Consider the following 18,540-nt stretch of genomic DNA (forward strand, 5'->3'; position numbering starts at 1 on the left):
TTGGGCGACTGAACTGAACTGAACTGAAGCTACTGTCAGTAGCTGCCTCTGGTGAGCAGTAGAAGTGGGGATTTTTCACATTTTGTTCTAAATGGTGATAAGTGCTATGGAGAAAAAAAAAAACCAGCAGGAACAAAAGATAAATGCTGGTATCAAAACTGAAAAAGACACATGTACCCCAATGTTCACTGCAGCACTATTTACAAAAGCTAGAACACGGAAGCAACCTAGCTGTCCATCAACAGATGAACAGATAAAGAAGCTGTGGTACATAAATACAAGGAACGCATCTGAGTCAGTTCTAATGAAGTGGACAAACCTAGAGCCTATTACACAGAGTGAAGTAAGTTAGAAAGAGCAATATAAATATTGGATACTGATGCATATACATGGAGTCTAGAAAGATTGTACTGATGAATTTATTTTCAGGGCAGCAATGGAGAAACAGACATAGAGAACAGACTTACGGACATGGCGGGAGGGGAGGAGGGAGAGAGTGAGATGTATGGAGAGAGTAACATGGAACTTACAGTACCATATGTAAAATAGGCAATGGGAATTTGCTGTATGACTCAGAGAAGTCAAACAGGGGCTCTGTGACCATCTAGAAGGGTGGGGAGGGAGACGGAAGGGAGGTTCAGGAAGGAGGGGACACGGGTTCACGTATGGCTGATTGTTGTTGGGGTATGACAGAAAAACACAAAATTCTGTAAAGCAAATACCCTTCAATTAAAAAAAAAGTGGAAAAAGAAATGCTAGTGAGGAGGTTTATGTAAATAATCAAATAAAATATATTTCTCATCTTTACATACATGAAATTACAAGAACATCTTTGGAAATAATACATGCCAAATTTAGAATAGTGTTTACTTCAATGGAGAGGAAAGGGGAAAATCCTCTAAGAGTTTGAAAACCAGGAAATGTGGATACCTGAGGCCCTCTTAGAGATTATCTACCACAGAGATACCCAAATTACTGAAATTATTTTCAAATATCCAAAAATACATATGGAAAATGAACGGCAAAAATTATAGCACTTTGTATGGATTGGTATTTTCCATATTGTGGGTAGGTTTTCCATATTGAGAAGATTTGAAATGCTTTCAAACACTTAAGAACTCTCTAAATCAGACATCAAGTTATAGTGTAGATAGATCACTCCAAAATTTTGATATTTCTTATTTTTAGCTACCATTAAAATATGAACCTATTAAATGGAATGAGGGTTATTTGGCCCAACTGCTACACAGCTTACATAATTTACAGAATGAAATTTATTAACTTGATGGTCATTCCTTATTCATCAAGATTACTCACCCATATTTTCAAGGTTGAACTATAAAAACTCCACATTGTATTAGATCCTCAATCATTCAATGTATGCCAGGAATGAGCACTAGCTAGAGGGGCCACTTCTAGTTATAAAAATAATACATTTCAGTATTAAGAAGGATAAGTTTCATCTGAACCATTCCACAATTTACTGCTAACAACACACGTAAGCACTTATGCACAGTACCATCTGAATGTTTGGATTTGTATATTTCAAGTTTCTCTATTTCTTGAATTCTTCTGGCTTTTTTACATGCAAAACACATTACTATTTGGGTGTTTGATCTTTAAGCAGAGGCACATTTTTGTTTGGAGAAAAGGACTAATTTGAAAAATACTAGGCAACCAGAGGACATATAAAGAATGTGCTGTGACTGACACAAGTATTTTTTTAAGTAAGCTTAGATGTATTTTTTTTCCAAAGCAACACACATCCTCTATCCTTTCTCAGTCCTGTTTGCTCAGCTGGATGTCCACAGGGTCCAATTTTCCCTCCAATTGCCCTTGCACGCTAATATAATTGCTGCTCATATGGGTAATTGGTCAGCCTAGAGCAGCATTTGTATGCATTTGTTCACTTACAGTATCTGGCAGCTTCTCAAATGATTTTGCAGTATTATAATACTGTCATGTGTTTTTAGTTTTTGTCTCTTTATAACTAGCTAAATAGAGGTGAATCCTTAAGTATGCTATATTTTAAGTGTTTCAAAAGCAGGCATATAGAAATACAAATTCTCTTTTTAAGCAGCTCATGTTCCTTTTCACTTATCAAATGAAGAGTAAATGAACTAGAGTCTCAAATGGATAATGTTCTGTCTTACCTTCCCTCATTGCTTTCCTCCCTGTGTATGTGTGCTCAGTTGCTTCAGTCATGTCCAACTCTGCAACCCTATGTACAAAAGCCTGCCAGGCTCCTCTGTCCATGGGATTTTCCAGGCAAGAAAACTGGAGTGGATAGCCATGCCCTTCTCCAGGGGATCTTAAATTAAGTAGATTCAAACAAACTTCAGCTTAAAGAAGAAAATGACAAGCCAGTTTCACTTAATATGCCCTTGATGAATCAGTAAAAACAATAATTTTACTAAATCTCAGCCTTGGAGTACATTTTCAATATTTTCTTTGACAGCATAGGAAGTAAACATGAGGCACTCTTACCTGTATTCCAAAGTATGACTCTTCATTCTTGAGGGAAATAAGCACTGGTGTAACTTTTGAGTTGCAAGCTGAACTAACCACATTTTTCATGGATAGCATTTTTTACTTGAAAGAATAACTGACAAACTTTCATTTTTCAGACAGGGATATATGGCAAATATTTTCTCAAGATGAAATGAACCTGCCACATTAAGGGAAATCACTGAGTCTGTGGTTACTGATAATAAAACTCAAGTTTTCACATGAAAATTAGGATTTTGCAAAATGTAATGCATGAGCTGAACAGTGTTCTAATACTTACTTTTCCTGAACAAGATCAGTGGTGATATTAGTTTTAAATTTTAATCTAATTTTTATTTTTATAGAATGAACGTGTCAACACTTGAAAGATCTGTGTTACTCCAATAATTTCCAAATGACTAATGAATGATGTCACAGAATCATGTATGGGTTAAGAGAACTTTTCAAAGTGAAAAAGAGACCAGTGGCTTTTAATGTAACAGGGTTGGAAAAGTCCTTGAAAAGTCCTTGGTATTGTTTCTGGTTCTACAATGTAACTAAATTTTAAGGAACCATAACTTGTTAAGACTTATATTATCAAAGAGTATCCACAGACGATTGAAAAAGCTATTTAAATATTCTTCCTTGTTCCAATTCCATTATTTGAATGAGATGAGATTTTTTCCAGATACTTCAGCCAAAATAACAATGTAATGGATTGAGTGTTCTATGAAAATCCAAATTTCTTTTTTAAAGCCAGATATTAGAGCTTTGGAAAAAAATTTAGAATCATGACTCTCTAAGTAAAAAACATTATTTATGTTAACAAGCAATAGGTTTATTATACGTTTAATGAATAAATAAGCATTTAAAACACTTCTCAGTTTTAATTTCTAATATAGTCAATATTGATAAAGACATTTTATATAAGCAAAGACTCTGGGGCATGTAATAATTTTTATGAAAATAAAGAAGTTCTGAGACCAAAAACTTGAGAATTACAATTTATCATCACTGAGAAAGCACAATTACCATATATGCTGCTTAGAATCAGGGCAAAGGAAACTGAAGAAGCAACAAGAGTGAAGTTTTACAATCCTTTAAGACTTGTCAGCACGCAACAATTTGCTTTGAATTACCAGTGCAGCAAAGTTTAGTTTCATATGAAATCCTACCAACTTATTTACCTATTAATTCAGAGAATTTATCAAGTTATTTTTCTGGTAATAAAAATTTAAGAAGGGGGTTTTAAAAATAAGAGTTAAGCCTATCTTTCAATCTCAGGGCAGTTTCTACTTCTCCATTCTTCCTAACACACATTGATTTGTCTTTTCAGATGATATTTTTGACACACTTATACTCACTAATATATGTCTCTGTTCTGATTTCTTGCATATACATGTAAAGTAATTAGTCGAGACTTAGGAAGGTATTTTTAGAACGTAACTCAGTAAGAGCAAAAGCTCTAAGTAATACCCCTAGAAAATAAACAATGCCTAGACATGCACTCTTTGCATTTTACCTTGCATAGATTACTCCACAAAGAGAAACTATTTCCATAGAATAATGTCTGGCACAATAAATGCTGAAGGGGTGACTGAATATAGTCAATTGGGTCATCTCTACACAAATATGCCTAACTAGAAATACTCTGTCAATTTCAACTCTATTATGTATACTGAGTTTTTCTTGAATATGTAAACAATTCTGAGATTATGACAGAACAAAATCTTAAGGGTACTAAGTACGAATAATTATCCAAATTATATAAAATGGCTGCAGTCTAGGGGGTCGCTAGAGTCAGACACAACTGAGCCAGACACGACTGAGCGACTTCACTTTCACTTTTCACTTTCACGCATTGGAGAAGGAAATGGCAACCCACTCCAGTGTTCTTGCCTGGAGAATCCCAGGGACGGGGAAGCCTGGTGGGCTGCCGTCTATGGGGTCGCACAGAGTCGGACACGACTGGGGCGACTTAGCAGCAGCAGCAGCAAACAAAGTGGCCAGTCACATTGACAGTCCTCAATTCTAGAATTTGGGGTTTATTTTAATAAAACAGAGGTGCAAAAGAAAAATAGTCCTATGTTTTTAAAAAATATTTATTTAAAAATAAGATATCTAAAAATACAGTACATAATACATTTTGAGAGAAGTAAAAACTTCACAATTTAAATTAAAAAACAATCTGCAAAGAAAATAGAAATATTACATGAATAAAACTAAGTAAAATAAATTAAAAACAAAACAAAACATCGTTCTTAAGGTAGATAGATACATGGTTTGTTTTTCATTCAAAAACCAGTGTAGACTTTTCATTTCAACAAGTGTATCTCGGATACATGGCTCCCACTTATCATTTTCCTCCCTCTTCTCAATCTAATTTCATATCCCTCAACTACTATTTTCTTTATTCCCTTTAGCACAAGAAACATCAGTGACAATTTTTCTTTAAATGCTATCCGGGGAACTGACAAGGTAACACAGTAGACATGCAGCAAAATAACACTCAGGTTTAAACAGATGCACTGAATGTGAAAATGCCCAACAAATTTAAGAACAGAATCTTCACATGGCACTTGGAACAGACCACTATCAAAACAAAAGTCTTTCATTTTAGGGAGGATATAATATTAAACATCACTTGAGGCTGACACAAAATTTTAAGAGCCTCAAAATATCACAAATTTTGCCTATTCGTTAAACTTGCCAGTCACATTTTAAAAGACTAATTCTAGGGACACAAGGCCCATACAAGCAAGATCATCTACACTCAGTTCCTGCAAAAGTCTATTTTATTCCCTCAGGTTAAACTTGCAACTCACTTGCCTGAGTATCTCCAGTTATAGAGAAAATTCTTCCTATGATATCATTTAGTCACTTTATTCTACCTATGCTAAAGCAGACATTTCTTTCTAATACTCTGGAGGACAACAGTTGTGAATCTTCTACTACTCAATAACTTAAATAAATGACTGCATTTAGCCACATTAAACGTGACTTCCCTGGTGGCTCAGACGGTAAAGCGTCTGCCTACAATGTGGGAGACCCGGCTTCAATCCCTGGGTCGGGAAGATCCCCTGTTGAAGGGGATCCCACTCCAGTATTCTTGCCTGGGAAAATCCCATGGATGGAGGAGCCTGGTTGGCTACTGTCCATGGGGTCGCAAAGAGTCGGAGACGACTGAGCGACTTCACTATCTATCTATCTATCTATCTAGCCACATTAAATTAAGTAACACATAAACAATCTGAGTGACTCAGAACTGATACTGCAGCAACAAGATCTAGAAAATATATTTGGATAATTAGAGACAATGTTGTTTCTTCCCAGTTTGCTTTTAAATTTTATCTTTCCCCCTAATAATATATACATCTGTATTTCAATATATCATTCATGTGATCCTAAGTCACATTTCACATTAGTTTCAGGCATGATTTTTTTCCATTCAGAATTCACTGCAAAACCACATATTATATCTACATTCAAAGACAGAATGATTTTAGTTGATTGAAAACTATGCGGAACATTCTCAAATGTGATTGTCTACTTTCCCAATATGCACACTCAGTTATCTTCTTGCCAGAATTTTTAACCAATTCAGCTATATTTTAGGGGCATCAAATGAATGCTTTAAAGTTTTGTGGGGGAAAAAAAACAGGGAAACAGGATAGTAAACATAACAGTATTACATTTGGACGATTACAACTACTTCTAAAGGATGTTTTCTTTCATTTTTTACAAAATGAATCACTAAGCAGAATTAGTTTTTAAAATACTCAACTATAACTTACGTGAAGTGAGTAACAACATCTAGATTTTTGGGGGGGATGTAAAGTTCAATTTCTTATTAGTTTTGTTTAAATCAAAGTTTTGCATTTCCTCTTAGACAAGCGTGTGTGTGTGTGTGTGTGTGTGTGTGGTATGTGTGTACACACATACATATGTGTATATTTAACATTTCCTTTAAAATTATCTTTATTTGCAAAATAGAAAAATGGCAATATCATTCTTTAATACCACTAATACACACACACAGATGCAGAAACCTTCATCTGTTATCAGAATGGGCCCTTAACTTTTCCTTTTAGCATTTTGCTTCAGAATTTATTAAAAGGGCCCAACAAGCCATACAGTTCATTTGTAGGAATAGTAGAGTTATTATTATTTCTCATTTATTCCTGCAGATTAAGACAAAAAAAAATCTTGTGAAAAGTGTTTCAATTAACTTTTGTAAGTTCAACCTACCATACTACATTTTAAAGTGGCCAATCTATATGAAAATACAAAATTAAATATCATACTAATCTTCCTAACTAAAAAACATAAAGTCCAAATGAGAGACATTTAAAGCCAACTAAATTGAGGCAGCAGTGTGCAAAAACTAACATCTATTAATCAGAATTGTTCTTAGTAACATCAAATTCTCCTTTATAAACACAAGGACGTGAGAAGAGAACCCTCAGGGAACTGAAAAGAAAATTAACTCTTTGGTACGGGAGTTAAAAATGTCACTCAAGGCTAAAGTGAGTAGCACCAGGATGTTTTAGTTATTGAGGTTGTAAAACACTAACTTCAGGCACCAGTAGTGCAAATATCACCCAACACACACTGGCAAGAATGAGCTTGCAATATGCAGGCAAGCTTTCCCTTTAGTTAACAGCCTACGCAATTAAACCCTGTACTTAGTCAACAGACAAGCAAAGCCACAAAAAGAAACACACCTTTTGTTGCTACTATTTTGTCCACATCTGTTTATATATAAAGCTATCAATACCAAAAAGATCAGAGTGCTGCACGACTGCGGTAGGCACCATATTACATGTTACAGGAATTCACAATACCAATAGCTATGGAGACCCTCAAGATCTCAAAGTATCTGAAATAGTCCAAAATTGAAAGTGAAAAATCACCCTTCATATACAAACAGTTGATTTTCTCTCTGTTGATAAATTCTACTTGAATACATAGTATCCTTTCTCAATAATAGGAGACTTATAATAAGGTCCTAGTTTTTTCAGTCAAACTTTAGGCAACCTATTCACTTCTCCTTGGCATTAAATAGCTGTACTACCACATAATTCTTGAAACTTCCTGACAGCAGACACTATACAATTATGATGTTTAAAATTAAAAAGAATTTCTCAAAGGCATCTGACTAGCTGACAAGAATCAGCAATATAAACTCCTTAGGTAAAATAACTCGAACTAAATGCTTACATGCATTAACAACTCTTACAGTAAAACGGTATCAACAAGAGATAAGGCTAAAGTGATTGTAGCAGGGAAATTCTGTGCCCAGTAAACCCTGCTGTTAAGATGCTGATTATACATAGTCTGTCTAGCCTTCTCTCTAACTCATTATGTTCCCCTACTCTCTTTATCCAGTTTTGGCTACTCACTCCTCATTTACACCTGTACTCTATGGTAGAAAAAGGAAAAAGGAAATAATATAGCAAAAAAAATTAATAATAATAGAAAATACCAAAAATACCAATACATAAGAATAAAGATCACTATTATTTCTGTTTCAAATTAGCATAGCAAGCAGCATACTATAACATCTGAAGAACAGACAAAAATACACTAAATTTAGTTGTCAAAAACTGCACAATGATAATGAAAGGAGACATAAGAGAAAACTTTCCTGAAGTTAAACCATCACCATCCCAAACACAGCAGAAATGTTAAATACTGACTGATATACAGAACAACAGCATTGGTTCACAATACTTCAAGCAAGTTGGTTCTATTACTTTTTCATGTTCTACTGAAGAATATTCTAGGATTCAACTGAGAATGGCTAAATTCAGAGTTCAATGAAATTAGTGATTTACAGAGAAATTCAAAGCATTCTTAGGATCTAAAGCAATAAATGTGGACATTAAATACTACATTCATTCATTTACTAGTTATATGGCTACTAATACTAGCAAGTAGAACATACTAAATGTGTATGACTTACTAACTACATTTGCTAATACTTATTTTTTTTAAAGCAACAGTAGGAGAATTGGGTAAAAAAATCCCATATCTAATAATAAATTATTTAATGTTTTTAAGTATAAACTGTACCAAATAAATTCTAGATATATCTACATATATAGAGGTCATGTCAAAAACTTATTTAATAAAGCAGCAATAGTAAACTTGAGCTAAGTACTCTATTCATACAGGAAGCACTAAGGGAAGTAGACACTGGAGAAAAGTCCAGGGAAAGACTAGCAGCTCTGTTAATATTAATGCTTTTGTAAACTACAGCTGCATATATTGTGATTTTATACCAACATAAGTGAGAACATTCAAACCACTCCATTACTTAACACATAGAAAGCTACATGCTTAAAAATCAAAATTATTTCATACATCTTGTGTGGAGGTGTTCTCCTAACTCAAGTCTTCATGATTAGCATCAAAACACCCTTTGGGGTGAAACATACCTTCAATTTATTATTTGTACAAAAGTGGCCTGAAAAAGCCTGATGAAGAGTAGTTAAAATTAGCCACCAGCCTGGAGAAAAATACCGCTAAGCTTTAGCAAACAATCACTAATGCCCATTCTGACAGAAATTTTAACTTAGCTGTTATACTAAACTTTATCTATGCTTATGTTTTCTATTTCTATTATTTAAAACTATGCTTTCTTCTGCTCAAAGAGATTAATATATTACTATTTTAAATATACCTATTTCTTAAGTTAACCACAAATATTTTTAATACAATTCTTGAGCAAAATAGTTATTTTTCTTACAGTGGAACATCAGCTGATTTAATATTTTTAAAATTTTGAACTCAGTCAACTTTTGCCCACAATCTTGAGCCTATAAAATATTTTTGTTTGCAGAAATAAATAGCAACAAACATAATTGTTCAAGAGGGGTAAATTCTAACAACCACTTAAAAATCTTTCATTTCCAGAAGCCCAATTAATGACTTTGCTGCCATAAAACATCCTTTAACATACATTTCACTTAAAATGAAATGGAATGTTTATAAGGAAATACTTCATTCAATATATAGATTACATCAATAATCTCACTGCTCATAATTATTTTCTAATGTTCAACATCATTAGTTATTTCCATGGTTATCCAGAATACATAATAAATCAGCTACTAAAGGTACAGTTCTAACTCACAGTAGGATAATTAAAAGGAATGAAGAAAATTATAGAAAGAATTAGTAATCTCATTATTTTAATACAACTGAATCAGTAAAAAAAAAATTTCATTCCAAAACTGGGATTAAAAACCAAATGTATTTTTTTATATATTCAGTAAAACACTAACTAGACACTTGCTTGCTATTGTAACTACAATAAATTTGTTTTGTAGTAAATTGGTAATTTTAAGGTAATGGTTTTTTCAATTCTGAGGCTTAATTTGCCAAAATAAGGCTCAAAATAAAATTGATGAAATGGTTTCATATGTATTTATCCTCATCTGATATAAATCTGACAGTAAAAAAAATGCAATATGAATACACATAAATGAAGAAAAGAGGTCATACCTGTATGAACTAGACATCAAAATCATAAATAGGAACACATTCATTTTCATAAAACCTTACATTTTTTACACAGACTTCCCTTAAATTTGTACCTTTGAAGTATTCAGAATTTGACTATACAATTCACTTGTGGGGCAATAAATCTCTAAAGCCAGTATAATTACATCAATTAGCCAAAAGAGGGCGCAGAGAGAACACCAGAGTTTATGCACTCCCTAGGAAAGTGCCAGGTGGCTTCTCTCACGTGGTCTACCAAGAATCACAAAACCCAGTCATGTGTGCTAACTTGAAAACACTTAAAGTTACAGCATAAGTATACACAGCTACACTTTATATAGATTCTTATATAAATATATTGATATGTAGCATTTCTGCCATTCAAAGAAAAATAAATATATGCCTTGCCTAGTGTATTAGTTTGCATTTCAGTAACTTAGAAGAATCAGCTACAATGGGATCAGGATCAGGAAAAGTAAAGAGAAAGAAGCGAAAAGATTGTGCCCTAAAACTGGGAAATCTAAGAAAGCCAGAAACAGAGATCCTTAGAGTAGGAATGAGACCACCTCTGGTTCTCATCACTGAGGCAGAGGTTGGCACTGACCTCCCCAGTACCTTTCAAGGTAGCTACTGCTACTACATGAAGTATAAATACATCCATAAAGCTCTTTAGGAGTCCTCACTTGGCTACGCTGTGTTCTCAAGGTTCTCATTTGAAAGGAATGTATACAGCATAAGGCATTTGACTGATATCTATCTACATTATCTATACTCCTTATAACTTCTGTCACCAGGCCAAATTTGGTCAATATGTTAGCTTGCACAAAACCCTACCCATTTATTTGCCTGGCATGAATATACTAATTTTGTGGTTCATTAAGCTCTATAAATATATTTCTTATATTAAATTTACTATGCAACTTATCAGCACCAATAAATATTTTTACCTGCCACATCTAAGTTTTTAAATAATAAAGCATTGTAATCAGAACAGGAGAGACATGGCACTTAAATCTCTGAGAAGACCTTATTCTATTACTTTAGAAGACTATTTACAGTTTCTAAAAACTAAACACAGTAGAGTTAACTAGCTGACAATGGTTAACCTTCTGTCCCATGATTTCTCAGGTATGACTCCTTACTATCAAAATTAACTAAAAAGAAAATATTGCTATGCTCCAAGAACACTAGACACCTCTTCAATCTTCTCCTCAAGAGAAAGACTGAGCACATAATTTCTTTAGAAAAGATATATGGATTTTGCAGTATTCTAATGGAAAAAAAATTTTTAACTGAATTTTTTTCCAAAACATACTAAATATTTTTTTCACACAAATGTTCTGTACTTTCCAAGAGACCATCACTATCAACAATTCAAATTTTTATAAGGCTAATCATGAATACAGATCACTATATTTTCTTATTTTAAGGTCATTTCCTAACGTTAGCTACAACGAAAGGTCTCTCCATCCAGATTACATGTGGGCAATTAAAATTTAATTTCAATTTGGGTGATTACAGGTACACAAAAGTTGCTTACTTTCACTAGTAACTTTCTATAAATAAAATTTCAATATTAGTTGGCCAATATTTATTACATAAAAATCTTAACGTGTCATTTTAGATCTAATAGGTAAAAGTAAAAAGTATACATTTTTTCAAAAGCACAATACTCCTCTTTATACTATACATTACATATTATCTAGTTCACTAGCATTTAAAAAACATAACACATTCTAATATAACGACACACAAAAAGGTATCAGTGGAATTATTGCAAATTCTTTACCCTTTTGCTCATCAAAACCTTAGGGTAAAATAGGAACACGTCTGTTTAGTCAAAAATTCTTCCCCGGAGCAAATATCTCAACAAAAACCAATAATTACAACAGCAGAGAGAGAAGAAATGGGAAAGTTAACATGGAAAAAATTAATTTTTCCTTTAAAATAAAGCAGGTAGTTGGTATTTTACTTTATGCTGTTTTTATTTAGTTTTTGGTGAAGAGAAAAAAATCAGAAAGCTACTTCTAAGAAAACACCGTCCTTTTTTTGTGTTGCTGCTTTTGGTTTTTGTTGCTGTTCAATCTTACATGCTGCATTTAAAAAAAAATCTTGCAGCACATATAAAAGGGAGTATATCATATTTTAAACTGTATTTGAAAAAGAAAATTTACATAAAAGGTACATCATCTTGTGTAAAATTTGAAGGATTAAATTCAGATTTGGTTAGTACCGCTTAAGAGTGAAAATTTTAAATACACACACACAAATCTGTAACACTGTTAGTACTAAAAGAAATTATGTACAATTATTTCATCCCAATCAGTGCCTTTTGAGTTTAATAACAAAAGCATTTAAAGAAATCCCTGTGGAAAGCTAATTTGAAAGTAAACATGCTTTAAAACTTAAATATAGATCTTTTATTAGTCCCACAACAGGATCAAGATCACTATTAAAATAAAGCCTGGGGCACATTATGATGCTTAAGATTGGTGGGTGGATTTTAATTGACTTGAAGACTGTCATAGTTCTATTATCAGAAAACCTGTAACGCATTTCCAGCATGGAGGACCCATCTGTGCCCACCATCCATCTGTTTAGACGTGATTGGCAAAGTGGTAGGGAACTCGCAGTGGTTGCCTCCGCCTGAAAGGAATAAACCACAGGATCTTCCAACGAGTGCCAAAAACTTCTGAGAAGGTCTGCTGCCATGGCTTTCGGGGCCTCGATCTACAGAAGACAGCATTATTAGTGAAAGACAGCTCTCCCATGGTGCACTTCAGTCAGCTAAAACAATACAGGTTGGCTGGGGATCCATTACTGGACTCTGATGAATTGTGTCCCAGCATCACAAATACAGCTTTTCTTTCATTATGGCATGCAGCTGAGTTTTAACTCTGGATAGCAGATATTGTATCTGTGTCGTCAATCAACCTAGGCAACTTTTGAAGCAGAGGAGAATCTCAGGATTAACAGAATGTGTGTCAACAACACAGTAGCAAATCTCTTTTGATGTACTTTCAGGACAAATAATTTAACTTACTTTAGTTAGACAAGGGACAAGAATGATCAGTACTTATTTTGTTTGAAAACTATCACGGCTAGAAGACCCCTACTGTAAGACTGGGTCATGCTTGTCTAGCTCAGACCTTAGACAAGGTACCGAGAAAAAGCCATCATTATATTATCTATCTTTTCACTACATGCACACATTTTTCAAATGTAACCAGTTGTTCACATTTTTAAATAAGAACACTACAGAGTTCACTTTTATACTTACATTTCTTCACAACAGTTTGACATCTTTTCAATAGATGTTGTATCCTATTAAAAATTTAAAAAATTATACTCAGGTATAACAAAGTTTGCAAGGCTTTATTTTATATCTATTTTATGGGCTTTATTCGATACTTTATGATGTTTTTAATCATATTAAGAGAATATTCTGAAGATATAAACAGTCTACATATAGGTACTAAGAACTCTAAATTATCCATGTACATTGCTGAAATTCCCTTGGAAAAACAGAATCAATATTACCTTGTGCTAAAAAAAAAAAAAAAATTCAATTACAAACCCCATTCCCCAAATTGTAGGAGTCTCACTTCATTAAAAAATACCTTTTATTACATTTCCCTTCTGGATAATTCTTTTAAAAGCCTATAGTTAATTCAATTGTCACATGCATTCAAAATTAAATACCAAAATATTAAAGACACTAGTGAACAGAAAACTTTAAAGAGTCAACAATTGCTACTGGTTATGGATTTCTGTAAACCAACACAAATTCAACAACACAGTCTATGCGTTTACCATGCTACCACACTATTACTTGAAAAGTAAAGCTAACTGATTAGTATTTAGTAAAAACTGCTTCAAAAGAAAAAACAGTCCCTTCATAATAATGCAATTTCTCATTATGTGTTTTCTAAAAGGCTATTAAGACAAATATGTAAGGAAAAGAACTCAATAAAGAGAATAAAGTTTCTAGACATACTAGTCTAATTCATGTTAATGGAAGACATCATTAGACTGAGAAACTGGGATGGATAAGGAATATAGAAATAATTAAAAACACAAGTAACATAATCTTATTTTATATACATATTTACATTTTTTAAATTTATATTTAAAAAATACTTTTAAATAGTACAAAAGAAATACATTCTTTTTAAATATACAAAAAAGTTAAGAGTTTTCCTTTTACCCTATTTATTAGCTTCTTCATATACAGCAGGTGGACTGTACTATTATTAAGCAGTACCACTCATGCAAATATTTCTAACTGCAACTCCAATTCCAAAAATTTCTTTAGATGTGATTGTCTTCCAACACTACTACTAAAAAATACCTTTGCTTCAAAAAATTCTTTCAAAGAAGCTACATGAATGGCTCATAATATTAAATTATTATGTATGAACAGCTGTCTAACTTCAGTTGGCCCACACACAGGAAAACAGATCTATGTTTTTTTTTAGATGACTAGTAACCAATAACAGAGTTTCACTTCCAGATTTGTCAGGAATGTGTGAGGAGGTTGTAGGTTAGTTACTCTATATTCACTAATTTCCCTAGCATTTTCTGAAATTCATGATATCCAATGACAATTCGACTCATAATTAACCTTTCCTAGTTCTACTGCATTCATAATTTGCTCAAAATAATGTTTTACTTTGTGAAAACATAGTCTGCAAATACATGTAAACATTGATTAGAGACTTAGAGGAAAGTTGGGGCTCTGGTTCTATATCTGACAAAAAAGTGAAGGAAGTAATTTAAATGGTTTCTTAGAATTGATGGTGACAGGTTATTATGAAACAATTAAGACAGCTTGCACAAAAATATGAAGGAAGAAACAGAAAATAAATTTAAAACTGTTATGAGGAAAGGTGTATAAATGGCCCTGAATCACAGGTGTAGATAATATTTGAAACTAGAAACTATTTCAGGATAAGGAAGGCAATTATAAGGTTAAACTATTATAACTAGCTGATAGTACAGGAAATGTTTTACCATGCCTAAACTCACAACTTGATTATAATTCTGAGGAATGTGTTTGTGACAGTAAAAGATCAACTTAAAAGACTTTGTATTTAGACTTCCTATGGGGAAAGCTCTTACTTTCAAGTGCTTTTGATGATATCTTTCTAGAATCTGGTTCAAGAAATAGCAGGAATACTACCTTTCAAGTCATCATAAACAGTTATTCTATCAAAGGATGGAGTGGTTTACCATGACTTTATGAATAGGACTTGTGGGGCAACCTATAAAGGACCATTTTTTTTCCCCCTCTAGAAATGGCAAATGCCTAGCTCTCAGCTATCCAAAATACTATTATAAGAACAATAAATGGCCAAACATGTCACAAGGTTTTTGCACTGGCCTTTATACAACATACTCAGGGCAACAAAAGTTATCAGCTATCACATTCACACACACAATAGAAACAGTAAACTAGAGGAGAGATTACTAGTGAAGGAACGTTGACAGTCACAAGTTATTTTCAAGTGTCAAACTACATTCAATATACTTTTAGTTTTGTTTTATTTAGGCAGGGAATTGTGGAATATTTCATGGAAAAACTAAAAATAAATAGATTTTGTTGCAAATAATTCTACTGAACATAAAAGACTCAATACCTTTAGTGACTATCACAAAAGGACCAATAAGATAATTACTATCTTCAAGGAGTAATAATACAATCTTTTAAATTCCTGCTATATGTAGGACAGCTATCTAGAAAAAATCAAATTCCTCAAGGAATGATAAGAAACACATTTTTATTGTGTGTTATCTACAATCAAAATACCTTATTTCCAATGAAATATTTATGTCTTGATTATGGTCTAATGATCAAAATAGCCAAGACTTGTGTCAGTCTGCATAAGTGAGATATATGAAAATCCTTTCCTAGTTTAAAAACCAGAAGTTTATTTTCTAAAAAAAAAAAAAAAAAAGAATAAACTAGAAACAAGCAAGACTTACAGAAACATAGCCCTCATGTATTTTATCAAATATACTTTATCTTCTCCCGATGGCTGACCCTACTCTAAGAAATGATTTTTCAGGTTCAGTCTAAGGAAATATGTTTGACTATAAAAGAACGATGTATCCCTCAACTAATAAGATTATAACTGGAATGAAAAAAAAGTTTCTAATAGGAAGGGAGAAGGAGGTATTATTGCCTATGGGAAAAATTGGGGGTGAGAGAGGCAAAGAGCAAGAATTTATCGCCAAACATTTCCTGGTTAACAGATCTGAGAATCTAGTCCTCTTGGGATAGACTGCTTGATGACACAATTCATCCAACTCACTCACTCAGCCTTGAGTTCATCCTCACCAAGCAACACTTGGCTGTGCACACAGCTGTACAGGAGAGTGTACTACAGAGTCCTTTGGTACCTGACAGTCGTACATAAGGGGATAAATAGTCACCCCAGTTTATACGATTATCACTTTTGCATCTAGAAGTAAGAGTTACTACTTCTGGGCCTGATTAACCCTGGAAACATTTTCAAAATGGAGTTTCTAGATCTATCAAAACACAGGTCTGAGGAAAATAAGAACATTCTGTCAGAAAGAAGACAGTTCAACCTAGCTGCCCGCTCTCATTTGTCTCAGGATAGGTCTTCTTGATAGTTTTTACTCTCTGCACATACCCGACTCAACAACTCTGCTGATTTAACCTGGAGTAAAAAACACCATTAAGGAAAGTCTATTTCAACTAGAGATGATATACCTCTTGTGTCTACTAATAAATTTTGTAATTCTAAAACAGACGTTAGTTGACTTCCTATAATTTCTGATCAACATACAGAGAGCAACTCATTTCACTTTGTATCTCCACACAGAAAGTGGGTACTCAACATATGTTTGCAGCACTAAACTAAACGAACATGGACAGAAATAACATTATTTCTTATCTTTATTTTTTTTCAATCCAGAGAAAAACTTCCTCCTAACCTTAGACCTCTCTTATTCTTTGAGGTCAAACTCACTACCTTACTCACTTGAAGAGACAGTTTTTTAAAAATCCATCTTTCACAAAGGACCAGCTATATCTTTTATTAGAGATCTTAAGTTCATATAAACATTTAATCAATCATGAAACCAAACTGAGAAGGCCGTAGATCTTACATTTATAGCCACTGAAAATTTCTTTCCAAAAGAATTTCTATACTCCTGTTCTGTGTGCGCTTAGTCGCTCAGTTGCGTCCGACTCTTTGTACCCCGTGGGCTGCAGCCTGCCAGGCTCTTCTGTCCATATGTATTCTCCAGGCAAGAATACTGGAGTGGGTAGCCATGTCCTTCTCCAGGGGATCTCCCCAACCCAGGGACCAAACCCAGGTCTCCTGCATTGCAGGTGGATTCTTTACCATCTGAGCCACCAGGGAAATCCAAGAATACTGGAGTCAGTAGCCTATTCCTTCTTCTGGGGGACTTCCCAACCCAGGAATCGAACCAGGGTCTCCTGCACTGCAGGTGGATTCTTTACCAGCTGAGCTACTCAGGTTTTTAATCAGCCTTTTTCTGGCTGTTCAAATACTACTACTAGGTTTTTGTAGGAATCAAATGAATTAATATGTTAGAGCCCTTAATAACTCAATAAATGGCAAACCTAAGTTTTTACTGTAGGACTTGGAGATATCTCAGTTATATTAGATTGTAACTAGACAAAATTATCTTTAAACAAAAGCGATTTTCATAATTAAAATGACATGGACTGTGGAAGACTACACAAATAAAATACAATGTCCAAAAGGGACTTATAATCTGGTTGAAAAAATAGGTAGTAAATATTATACATAAACCATGATTCATTTACTCATTTATTCCTCTATCAAAAATTTAATAAGTACATATTATACAGTAACAAAGAGCTTAAAGGCTAGTGACAGTTAAATATATAAGAAATAATTATGCAGAAATATACAGAAGATATCAGAGAGGACGATCATATATAACAACATATAAGTAAGCCAAGCACTATTTTAAAACAGCTGAAAACTTATGTTTGCAATCAACAATCAACTCAAGGTCAATTACCCTTACATTTTTAATACAAAATTATACTTTCAAGAAGATTTTTTATCAGTAGAAGATGGGCTAATGTGCCCCTTTGGCTTGGATTTGAGGAGTAAGTAATATAGCGACAGAATGTGACAGAGAAAAACATAAGAATCACTGTGGAAAAAGATATACCAAGTTAACTATAAATATAAAGTTCACTGTTTTTTCCAATCCTGTAAGTTGTAAAGTCAGAGTAAAAATTCATGTGGATTCAGAACATGAAACAATAAAGTGGGAAAAATCACAATTAAAGGGGAAACTCATAAATGTTTAGCTTCCTTACCAAAAAAAAAGCCATCTACTTAATCACTGAAGCAATTAGTCATGCCTAAAGAAAATTAAAAGGCGCTATTCCTATTTTTAAAAGTACAGAAATAGATCTAAGTTGTTTTAAATGACTTTTAATCTTATCAGAAATAGTTAATTAATTACACTGACTAAAGAGAGAGGATGTAATATAAATACACTTACACACAG

The 18,540-nt window shown here is 33.4% G+C and overlaps 1 protein-coding gene across 9 annotated transcripts in view; it reads right to left on the bottom strand.

Moving 5' to 3' along the window:
* Positions 1–4,573: 4,573 nt before the first annotated feature.
* Positions 4,574–18,540, bottom strand: part of ZDHHC21 (zinc finger DHHC-type palmitoyltransferase 21) — a 72,131-nt gene continuing 58,164 nt past the window's right edge. For all 9 annotated transcript variants that reach the window (XM_060409509.1, XM_042243455.2, XM_012125926.5 and 6 more), the window contains 2 exons: positions 13,274–13,317; positions 4,574–12,723 (listed from right to left, as the gene is read on the bottom strand). In XM_060409509.1, the coding sequence (XP_060265492.1) occupies positions 12,591–12,723; positions 13,274–13,317 (177 nt within the window). In that variant the 3' untranslated portion in view covers positions 4,574–12,590. The remainder of the gene's footprint in view (positions 12,724–13,273; positions 13,318–18,540) is intronic.

Source organism: Ovis aries, chromosome 2 (genome assembly GCF_016772045.2).
Source record: "Ovis aries strain OAR_USU_Benz2616 breed Rambouillet chromosome 2, ARS-UI_Ramb_v3.0, whole genome shotgun sequence".
Lineage (NCBI taxonomy): Eukaryota > Metazoa > Chordata > Mammalia > Artiodactyla > Bovidae > Ovis > Ovis aries.